Below are 11,457 nucleotides of genomic sequence, written 5' to 3'. Positions count from 1 at the left end.
TGGTGGCGATGCGTTCACTGACATGCATGTCGACATTAAGTAGAGAGGAGACAGGAAGGGAGGAGGTCCAGACTTTCAACACTTCCTGATGTTTCATCAAAGCTGAAGCAAGACTAATTTTTCCTGACCTCTTTTCGACTCTAAACGCACCACAGACAACACCTCCTTTAGTGGAGCGTTTCAACAGCAGGAGCCAACGCCCCACAGATAACCACGTGAAATAGAGAAAATCATATTCCAACCATTTGTTAAAGATCACAACCTGGGAAGCGAACATTTTTGAGTTTTGACCGCTCGAATTTGATGTATTTATTCATTCACGAAAGTTTCATTTAGCTCTGCTCTGAATGGCTGATTTCATATTTTCTGCTCTGTTTTTATTGTTATAGAATCAATATTATTATCCGTCTGAAAATAAGTGACACTATCATTCGATCATTTTCATGCAGTCATGGTGTCCTGTTTCATATCCAGTCTCAGGGTCTAAGTGGTCATTGACATACTCTAGTCCCCAACCTCTCACCTTAAATCTAACCAATCAAATGACCAAGTTATCATGAAGTTTTAACCCTCAAATTCAGAGTTAAACTTGTCAACCAATCAGGTGTCATCTGAAACACACAGCACCAGACTATCAACTGACAGCAGCCTTCAGACACCTGACTGGGTGTAGTGTGTGTTCTGAGCCATTGGACCAAAGACGTGCACCAACTAAGCCCTATTTGGATCCAGTTTGACAAAAGCAAAAGCAAAGGGACCTCAGAAGTACAGCTCTACAAGGGCACACACTCGCCAGTTTTTCTGAACTCTATCTGTTTAGTCAGGTTTCCTTATGAGCAGTGTCGCAGCGCCCTCCGCTGACAGAGCTGCGAGTGTGCGCTTTCCTTGAATCAGTGCAGAATTTAACCCGAGAGTCGGACCGGCACGGGATGAGTCTTCATTACGAGGGTGGCTTCCTCCAGATGCCATGCGGGTTTGCTAGTGGGCAGCTCCCTTAGCGGGTCTCATGGAGGGTTTGAGAAGCTCTCTCTTCAGGAAGGTTCAGTGCTGCAGTTCCCCATGTCACCTCTAGATGTCCTGACGGTGTCATCTGCTGCTGTAGGACCTCATGAAGCACAAGTCTGACTCCAGTCCCCACAGTGGAGAGTGAGGTTCTTCGCCCACGGAAGAGCTCCACAGCAGGAGGCTCAGGTTTAGGACACATGTACAGAAGATAATCCTCATGATTAGAAACATAGACGATGAACCGCAGAGGGCAAATGTTCGAGATGGAAACATCAGAGTGGAGTTCAGACTCTCTCTGAGCTCAGTGAATTCCTCATCATCCACCTGTGTGTTTGGTTCCTGCTGCCGTCTGATCAGCTCCAGACTCGCTCCCACCAAGCGCATCTTCTGGACATCACGAACAAGGAGAGTGGCGTTCTTGTCGAGTGTCACCTTTCCCAGAGTCCAGCACTGCACCTGTTACTGACCCGAGTGGGAAACTGCCAGGGGGTTTATCACAGACCTAGGAAAAGTGCGGCTCAGGGGCCAAATGTGGCCCTTTGACTGTATATATGTGACCCTCCTGGAGTCAGAGTAAAACTATAAAACTGACATAGTTGTTGTCTCGGAAAATTTTTGTCTTGTGCATTGTGTTTTGCCATTTTCTGTGCATTTTTAAAGTGTAATTTCTTGTCAGACATGTTGTCATCACCTGATTTTTATTTTTTAGCTGTGTCGTCTTGGCTGGAGCAATGATCCCACCCTGCTCTCCTGATGACCTCAGTGTGGATGTTGGATAAGAGCAGCAGCAGCAGCACTTGTGCAGCCTGGTGTCGTCTGTGAGCCACTCAACTCTGACTCGGGGTAGACTTCAGTTGAGGTGATCAACTGAGAGGAGGCCGCGGGCAGAGCCGGGACACACCCCCACCTGGGTGGTTCCAGCAGAAGGAACCCAGTGAGAGACCCACAGGACCCAGCATCAGAGGCAGCTTGTGGAAAGAAATGTATTGGTGAGTTTTGTGGCGTGTTTACAGCGATTGAAGAACCACAGCTCACACAAGTGGACAGCCCTTTGATGGAGGAGACACAGTTGAAGGAAAGAAACAAATCAGCCAGCTGCTGGTCACTTGACTCTCTCGACTCATAACTGTGGGGTGGGTTCATGAGTTCAAATCTCAGTGAGGGAACAGTGCAGGCCCATAAGCAAGGTTTACAGTCCACACACACTTAACTACAGAACCTCGAACAAAGGGTTTGACTCGTGCTGAGTTAACCCAGTCAAACGCTTGAGTTAATAAAGCAAGAAAATCATCATCACCACACAAGCGTTGAAACCATCAGGTTCCAGAATCTGCTCCACAATGCTTGACTTATCCAGGTCATGTGACTTGGAAGAAAACATGGCCCATGTCAACATCATCTACGAAGCTCAATGAAGTTCAAGTTCAAAATGTGATCACAAAAAATACAAAAAACTAAGAAAACAAAATGTCTTATATTGCTGTGCAAATTAAGCTGGTTAGCATTCAAATGCTAAATAGCAGATCACTACGTTTATTTCAAATTTCCTCACGTCTGTGTGCGGCATGCTACAGTGTTTGTGTTACCGAAAGAGTAGTCACTGATTCTGGACTTTTCTAAATTCCATTCAGTTAGAAATGAAGACGCGTTCTCCAGAGCTCAGCCTTCTGAAGTGTTCACAACCGAAGCTCAGAAGCTCCTCAGCCAAACTCGTGCAACAACTGAGAAGCTTGGGAGAACACTTTAAGGCAAGACGCCTCCAGTATGGTTCCATACAGCCATACATACATGGTGCTGACAACTCTTTGCATGAGGCCACACCCAGCTACAGTACCAGCACATGTCTGAGGAAAACCCTTCAAATAGATGTTCAAATAAATGTCTCTTTGATGATGACTTTTGGACTCATCATGAACTTCCAACAGTGCCTCAGAAAGCTTTGAAGAAGATGAGGAGGTCATCTGCCTGGGATTCTTTCAAGTGTAAGAATTATTTTTGCATCTGCTGATTCACCCTGAAAGACGACAATGGCTTGAGTCGCTGCAGTTGGAGTCAGACTGCACCAGGCGTGCACAAGAGACCCTCATCCTCACGTCGATCCAGCAGCCAAGAAAGGAACTGACACAGCATCAGGTCCACAGAAGGACCTCAAAGATGGCCGACGAACATCAGCTGGGCTCTCTCTCAGAGCTCAGCCAGACTCTCACCAGAGGTCCAAAGCCAGCGGTGCCCTGCAGGTTAGCCAAGTCGGCCCTAAGAAATAAGCAACAAGTCCTCTGCTGGTGTTCAGACCGGACGGTCTACAGGAACCTGGGCCTTCTTGGCGGTGCTGCAGCTGTGGCACCAGGAGAGGAGGGGGCTGAAGAGTCTGCCCAGGCCCTTCCGGAACATGCTGTTGGACAGGCTGTAGATGACACAGTTGCAGAAGCTGTTGCTGATGGCCAGCCACGTGGTGAGGAAGGACGCAACTTTGTGGTGGTAGAGCCCGGCACTCTCCAGCAGGAAGTACAGGATGTAGGGCATCCACAGCACGTAGAAGACGCTCGTGATCCGGAACAGTACCATGGCGTAGCGTTTGTCCGGACAGCCGTCACATCGCTCCCCTTTGTCGCCCTCTACTGGCGGGCTGAAGCGGGCATGGCGCTGTGTGATCTCCCGCGTGTGCTGCCGGCAGATCCTGAATATGCTCCCATAGGTGAAGCAGACGGTGAGCGCCGCCGGCGCGTAAAGCAGAGCCACGATGAAGGTGCTGAAGGCGGGGTTGGTCTTCCAGGAGTCGGCACACCACTGAAAGATGTCGCCGTGGTAACCGGGTTTCCCCCATCCAAAGAAAGATGGCAGGAAGACAAGGGCGGAGTAGAGCCAGATGAGGACGATGCACATCCGCAGGCGGCAGGGCGTCACAAGCGTGGCGTAAGACAGAGGGCGAGTGATGGCAATGTAGCGGTCCACGCTGATGCACGCCAGCGACGCCATGGAGACGCTCTTCAGCACCGACACCATGTAGCCGAACACCTTGCAGGTGAGCTCCTCGTTCAGCCCTCTGAGGTAGTGCAGCAGAGAGAACGAGGGCACCAGGCAGCTGACGCCCACCAGCAGGTCGGCGTATGCCATGGTCTGGATGAAGTGGCTGGTGGTGTGGTGGTGCAGCAGGGGGGCGCAGTGGAAGACAAAGATCACCACCAGATTGCCAGCGATGATGAGCACGGTGAGGACGAGGATGACGGTCACCTCCAGCACGCAGGTGTCCAGAGTGAGGGAGTAACCCAGCAGGCAGAAGGAAGGCGACTCGCTCGGGTCAGAGGAAGAGTTCATGTTTGGGCTGGAGGAGATGTGACGGGTTAGCGCCTCATCTTCCTCGTCTGAAGTCTCCCCGCAGGCAGGATCCCAGAGCTCTGCGCTCAGGCGGGAGGCCAGTACCGGTCCAATGGTGCAGAGCAAAGCGTCCCCCGTCTGCATTCGCTATCACCCCCACTCTCTCCGCCACAACTCCTGAGGTAAGCACTCTGCTCCAGCTGGAGAGGGAGCCTGCAGTCCAGAATCCCGGAACCAGGACACTCCAGAAGTGAGTTAAGCGTCGGGCTCTGGCGAGAGCTGCCACATCTCTGGACTGTGGAAGCTGTGATGCAGCACTTCCCTCTCCTCCCCCGTCTGACTCCCTCACTCACACACCCCCCTCCTCCTCCCACTCCGCTGTCTTCCCTCCCTGCAGCCCTTTCTCTCCTCACTCCTCTGATGTGACGGCCAAATGTTAGTCGGGGGAGTCGTGGAGCTGATCTCAGGTGAACATCACCAGTGTTCTCTGTGGGGACAGTGAGGAATCAGATGCTGTGGAGAAGCCAAGACCCGGGATTTCCAATCACATTGGAGGTGAAAGGTCTTGACTTCAAAGCTAGAGGCTTCAAAAAGGCCAGTGACATCACATGCACTACAAGCGAGACACCCGGCAGCTCAGCACACATGACCCGGACGGACCTCCTGACTGTCGTAGGGCACATGGGTAACACAAAGACAATGAGCTGGTTGTTGTTGCAAAGTCAGAATCTGTTTGCTGTGAACCTTGGACCCGTGACCGAGGTAGTGGTGAAACTTGTTGACCAGAACCCTCACCTTCATGGCACCTCACCGAACATATGTGGGAACACAGAACAGGAGAAGTGCTTTACCACCCTGACAAACAGGTCAGTGATTGACAGGTAAGCTCAATGAACACCACAACACGAGCCCACTGGGTGATCTGTGCCACTGAAATGGCCTGTTCACTGGAGCAGCAGCACCACCAGACTGGTCCGTCTGTGAGACAGTGAGCTCCCGGGGGGACGGGTCCAAGACCAAACTGAAATGGTTCCTACAGTGCAAACACAGCTAGAGACTGAGCTCCACTCTACACACCAGGTGCTTCCTGGTCACTCCTGAGTCCTGCTCTCCTCCACTCATGTACGACCCTCCCCACCCCCGTACGTCTGTGAATTATTGATGTGTCGACTGAGGCAGGAGGAAACATCCCTGAATTATTCATTCATTTTTTTAATATGAGAGTGCCACTCGTTTATTCCCATTTGTCAGGTGCAAGAGCAAAGTCTTCTGCTCAGGTTTCTCAACAGAGAGAGACCGACAGCATGCTCTCTCACTGTCCGGGCTCAGGGGAACCCCTCCAGTGGAGGCTCCTCCCTCTCACCGGTGTCGACCAGTCACGAGAGGTGACACACTCCCCACCTTTGCTTGTCTCACTGTACTGGTGCCAACACCAGGACATACAACACACGTGCTCTGAGCTACAGCGGGGAGTCACCTGACACATACACACCCTGATGGGTCCAGCTGTTCCCAGCAGTGGATGAAATGAGTTATGAAGCCACACATGGGCAGAGGAGCAGCTGAGGCTGGGAACGTCGGTGCTCCAGCACCTGAACCCCATCACAGACTTCCTGGAGGTCAGTCAGCTGATCAGCCTCCGCCAGAGGTTCGCCCTCAGAGCGCTGCCGCTGTGGTGAGCAGCTGACGGTGGCAAACAATGACTGCCTTCACACACAACATTTTCTTCACATGAGCGACCAAATATGAGCGCAGGTTGACCTCAAAGGTCACACTTCTGTCCCCAGGGCCAGGTCTCCATTGTTTCAGCTGTACCCTGGATCAGATCCGGGACGGGTGGGAAACGCTCAAGCTTTGTTGGTTCATCCCCTCCATACACACCGGATGGTGTCGAGGGAGTGAGGGCATCAGCAGCATCTCCAGCATCTCTCAAACATGTGAGCAGCAGCGTCTGAGTCTGAAGCTGAGGTTCTCTGTTCACTCTGAGGGAAGGATGGAGAGATGGATGGCTGCAGCGACTTCTGTGGTGAGGTCTGAGCAAGAAAGAGCTGAACCAGGGATCTGGACATCTTTGCTGACCGCTGTGATCTGAGCCAGCAGTGAAGAAGTGAGGAGAGCAACAGAGAACTGCACCAACATGACGTTCAACTAACACCAAGGTTTCACAGCTGCGGCCAACTCAATTGAATTTGGGTCGATCATGTTCAACGCGGCGGAGGCTCATCATTCATTCACGTCCTTAATGCGTTCATAAATCTACTCCTGGGGGAGAGTTTGCAGCAAATGAAATCACAGCAGAATTCATAGGGCAGCTGGATGGTGTCACCGGGTCCGGGTGAGTCTAGCTCGGCCGGCACCAAGGCATCATGACTGTGCTCCCGACAGCAGGTCACAGAGAGTTGAGAGGAACACAGAGAGACATCTCATCAGATGGAGTGGCCAGCAATGAGGGGAGTCAGGGGTGAAGCCAGCTGCTTCAGAGGCAGCACAGAAGTTTCACTCCTGACGACAGCAACGGGAGGCTCCTTCACTCTTCTGCATGTGAGTCCAGGCCAGTCTTCCTCTCGGACAGGTCGCAGGAGTAACAGTCGAGGGCAAAGAACGTTCCTCTCAAACAAAGCCCAGCAACATACTGGGGCACAGGAGTGAGTTTAACATAACCATAGAGATGACTCACGTCTCTGTCCAGTGAGCTGATCGTTGGGACCCATTGTCACTTCTGGGTTTTCTCAGCTGCCAGGGTTTGAGTTGGTTCCCATGGCTCAGTTGGAGGGGCAGATGAGACAGACTGTTGCGTGGGACATTCGATGCCATGATGACAGGTGACTTCTCTCAGTCATGGAAAATTTTGTCCATATCAGCTTGATTTTTTTTTATATTCTTTTGAATGCTACTCTGTGCACCGGTGCATGCATGCAACCCTGTCATGCCAATATTTAGCACGGTAGCAGAAGGAAACGGTGAGTCACATGACACCACAGAGGCAACTCCCCGAGATCCAGCTCTGGTCCCCGGCATGATGAACCTGGACTGGACTGTGAAAGAACTGCATCAGGGCTCATGTCGCTTGAAAAACAAGCCTTCACGCCAGTCGGACCTCATTCCACCGATGGCCGTGATTTCACCAGGACTCAGCAGAATCAGTGATGGTGCTACAGTCACGTGTACAAAACCTTTATATTTATAATCGAGGTCATTGAGAGTTCACTGCGGTTCAATCAGAGTACTGCATCAATTATTCACACACAGGCGTATGTATCTTTACCCTTGTGGGGACCTCCCACTGACATAACCCTTTCCCCAGCCTCTCCGCCTAAACCAGGGGTCACCAAACAGAAATGGCCACAGTGGGTGCAGGTCTATGTACCAACCACTCAAGCACACTCTCACCCTTTGTTTCCTCTGGGTACTCCCGAGAACTCCTGTTTCCTCCTACAGTCAAGAGTCCCTCTCTGTCCCGCGTACCAAGTACGAGACACAGTGGTGACGTCATCTGACCTGGAAAACATATTTAAACCTTCCTCACGAGCGTGATTCATGGTCGTGTGTTCTCCAAGCTGAGGACGTCGGTGAATGTGGTTTTCGTTTGGAGGCATCTGAAGATGATAAGGAGCCACTGCTGTGCTGTGGTCCTCCTGTGTTATTGATGCTCTCAGGTGCAGGTGTGTGTCCTCAGTTGTCCTCTAGATGTCAGCGTTGTGTGTCAAACATGAGACACTTCTGCTGCACTGAACGTGTGAATGTTGGTGAGAAGCGTCGCGTTCAAATTTTAACTGAATCAACTCACACACAATACATTTCTGAAAAGCCAGTGATAAACGATTTGATGCTGAAAGAAAAATGGAAATAAATTCAGTTGCAACATCCGGAACCTAACAGAACAGAACTTGAACGACGTGTAGCCAATGAGATTACAGCATGCTGGTCATATGACGATGACGGCTTTGGCTTCTTTTTCATTTTCAAAAAATATATTTTTGGTTGAAATTTCGTTAAATTAATGTAGTAAGCCCGCATGCTGTCGGCCTCATATCCTTCAAAAAAGGGATTTTAAGTTTTGAACACGTTGAAAGTGCGCCCCCTGCAGACCACTTTATGGTTCGTTCCTAATGTCGATAGAGGCGAGTATTGAGTGGAGGAGGGAATGGACAGCACCGTCGCTACTAGAATCGACACTGTATCACACTGGAAAGATGTGTGCATTTTTGCCTATCATGAAGCCAAAGGAACAAATGATGGGACACAGACTCGCGAAAAACCAACCGTCGTTGCGACCGTTTCAGCAGCAAGTGTTAAGATTTCAATATAATTGGGTTTTTTTGTGTTATTTTTTGTATTTGTTGTGGTGTTCTCAAGTGTTCGCCCCTCGAATGTAAAATCGTATCAAAACCTTCCAACCAAAGTGGTTTTGAACCTTTAAAAAACATTTCCCTACTAGTTTTCAAACCGAAAAGTGGGTGCAGTTCCTGTTTGGCCCTGCAGACGGGGCCAGAGTGACGTCAGCCCAGGATGAACTCAGTGACCTCCAGAGTAACTGACACACTGAGCATTGGAGTAGAACCGTCCTCATGTCGGACTCCGGGACTGTGGAGCAGGCTAGAGGTCAAGTCAGTAGCTGGGGGAGGTGGGGTCCCCCACATGTGTGTGTTCCTCTGAAAGACACACTGAGGTGGTGCGGATGTTTGTCTCTGACCCTGTGTCATTCACTGTTGATTTGTGCCATCAGAATCCAAGAGTTGTCAGTGGCGAGCCATTATGAGGAGAGAGCAGACCAGGCCCAGGACAGGTCCACACTTCCTTCAGGTGTGGAGTTCAGGACTCTTATCTGCTGAGACTTGGACTAGAACCGATGGTCACGCTGCTTCCTAGCCAGGTTGTTGTGCAGACAGACTGACCTTGGCTAGCTGGGACAGGTTCTTTTGAGTCTGTTGACTTGTCGACGACTGCGTTCAGTGAGTCGACTGTTGTGAGTCAAGTCTGTTATGTGTTGACTGTTTTGAATCAAGTCTGTTGTTATTCGAGTATGTTGGGAGTCAAGTCTATTGTGAGTGAACTCTGTTGTGAATGAGTTGAGTCTGGAGTCTGTTGTGAGTCAGGTCTCTTGTGAGTTGAGTCTGTTGTGAGTAAAATATGTTGTGAGTCGAGTCTATTGTGAGTCACGTGTGTTGTGATTTAAGTCTATTGTGAGTGAAGTCTGTTGTGAGTCAGGTTTGTTGTGATTTAAGTCTATTGTGAGTCAGGTCTGTTGTGAGTCAGGTCTGTTGAGTGAGGACTTAGTTGTGAGTCAGGTCTGTTGCTGTGGAGTCTGTTACGGCATTGTGGAAGTGAGTAGATGTTTGTGCTTCGCTTCTATAAAGCAGCTAAACTTGGAATCAAAAGTCTGGGATCAGAGACTGCGGGGAACTCTGGGCTGCTGTGGCTGTGTTGTGGTGCGAAGGTTAGTCGGGGTCACACCCAGTGGCTGCTAGCGACCCCCACAGATCCGCTCCAGGTCTGCTGAGCTGAGAACCCGGGGGTCTGCAGCTGCTCTGCTTCACATTAGCCTCTTTGTTTTCAGTCTTAAGTGAGTGCAGACTGCTGTCAGAACCGAGCCGGACTGGACCGGTGCCAGAGTTCTACACGCTCACAGGAAGAGGGGTTCACACCTGAGATCCCTGTGAGAAATGACACACACAAACACACAAGCCTCAGCGGCAGTGACCCACACTGGGCGGGCGACTGGCCTTGGGAATCAAACCGCCGACCTTTACAAGCGGGTCAATAGGCCACACGCAGCAGTGGAGCGGCACGAGAGGTTCCTCAGCCAGAGGAGCGGAGCACTGGTCCTCACGAACCCTCCTGACCTTCACCACTGCAGGTGGCGGTTGTGTTCAGCAGATTCCTGGACCTTTACTGGACTTGGCAGCAACTCAGCTTGAAGCTGATCTGTAATTGAGCGCCGTCGCTGAGCGCTGGGGCAACGCCACGGCTTGTAAAAATGGAGGGCAGTGATGAGGAACATCTGTGGGGAGCACGAGACGCCCTGGTGACGATCGCTGCTTCTCCTCACGTCACACCGGTCTGCAGACTGACACCCCAGCTCCTCAGGCACTGAGGCACGTGTCGCCAGAGGAAGGTCCACACTGTGACGGAGCCAGGCAACACAGCTGTGTGAGCATCCTGAGCTCTGCTGACCTGGCTAGCTGGGAGCCTCTCCAAACTGGAGTGTGTTTGTTTGTGACCCAAAGAATGGCGAGTCAGCAACAGGAAGTGTTAATGGACCGAGTCAGAGCGGTGTTTTATTTTGGCAGCTGTGAGACACTCGCAGGAGCCAAGGACACGCCGCCGCGCCGCACATAATGACTCGCAGACATGAAAGGAGGTTCCATAAAAAAAGCCTGGACCACATCTGAGACCGGTTCTGATCCGACGACGGAGATGTGACACCAGTGATTAGTGGACGTGGACGGAACCTTGCGGCCCAATTAAGGCCTGGCAGTTAACAGGCTAATGGCAGCAGAGACGCACTGTTCTGTCACAGTCCTGAACAGCAAACAACTTTACGCCTCAATAAAAGACACAGCGAAACATACATGATGGAAACAGCAGCACGGAAGGGAACAGCAAACACAGCTCAACAGTGAGACAAACAGGACACAGCTCAGACCCAAACACCAGCTCAGCAGCGCAACTTAAGGAATGCTGAGACACAAGAGCATATTTATCAACACACCTCTGACACACGTACGCTGACTCAGCACTCGTTCCTGGTAAACACTCGGTGATAAACATGTCAGTTGGATCAACACACTCGAGACGGGACAGCACAGCGCTACGATGAGCCTCAGACTCAGAACACTGTGGCGTGCTGGCTTCCGCTGGAGGACTCTTGAGTTTGTGTGTGAGCGTATTTGGTTGAGCAATACTTGTGAGTTCCATTTGGACAGGTCCCCACAAGGTTAAGCCTCAATTTGAGGATTAAGACGTCCGAATAACTGGGTCATTATAACTGGGTTTCAGTTTGGTTCAGAGTCCTGGTTAAGGTTAAAGTCAAGTTTAGCGGGAGAGGCTGGGGAAAGGGTTATGGCAATGAGAGGTCCCCACAAGGATACAGATACAAGTGTGTGTGAGAGAGGACTGGCTTGTTTTGACAAGAGT

The 11,457-nt window shown here is 50.9% G+C and overlaps 1 protein-coding gene across 1 annotated transcript; it reads right to left on the bottom strand.

Moving 5' to 3' along the window:
• Positions 1 to 3,291: 3,291 nt before the first annotated feature.
• On the bottom strand, positions 3,292 to 4,422 carry LOC128762401 (probable G-protein coupled receptor 21). The gene has a single exon (XM_053870636.1). The coding sequence runs from the start codon at positions 4,318 to 4,320 to the stop codon at positions 3,292 to 3,294; it is 1,029 nt and encodes a 342-aa protein (XP_053726611.1). The 5' UTR covers positions 4,321 to 4,422.
• Between the last annotated feature and the right edge of the window lie 7,035 nt (positions 4,423 to 11,457).

The sequence above is a fragment of the Synchiropus splendidus genome, chromosome 7 (assembly GCF_027744825.2).
Source record: "Synchiropus splendidus isolate RoL2022-P1 chromosome 7, RoL_Sspl_1.0, whole genome shotgun sequence".
NCBI classification, from domain to species: domain Eukaryota; kingdom Metazoa; phylum Chordata; class Actinopteri; order Syngnathiformes; family Callionymidae; genus Synchiropus; species Synchiropus splendidus.
This window is presented reverse-complemented; position numbering and strand designations above follow the sequence as displayed.

Coding starts and splice junctions, on each gene's coding strand:
- LOC128762401 (XM_053870636.1), bottom strand. CDS start 4,320: ATGAACTCTTCCTCTGACCCGAGCGAGTCGCCTTCCTTCTGCCTGCTG.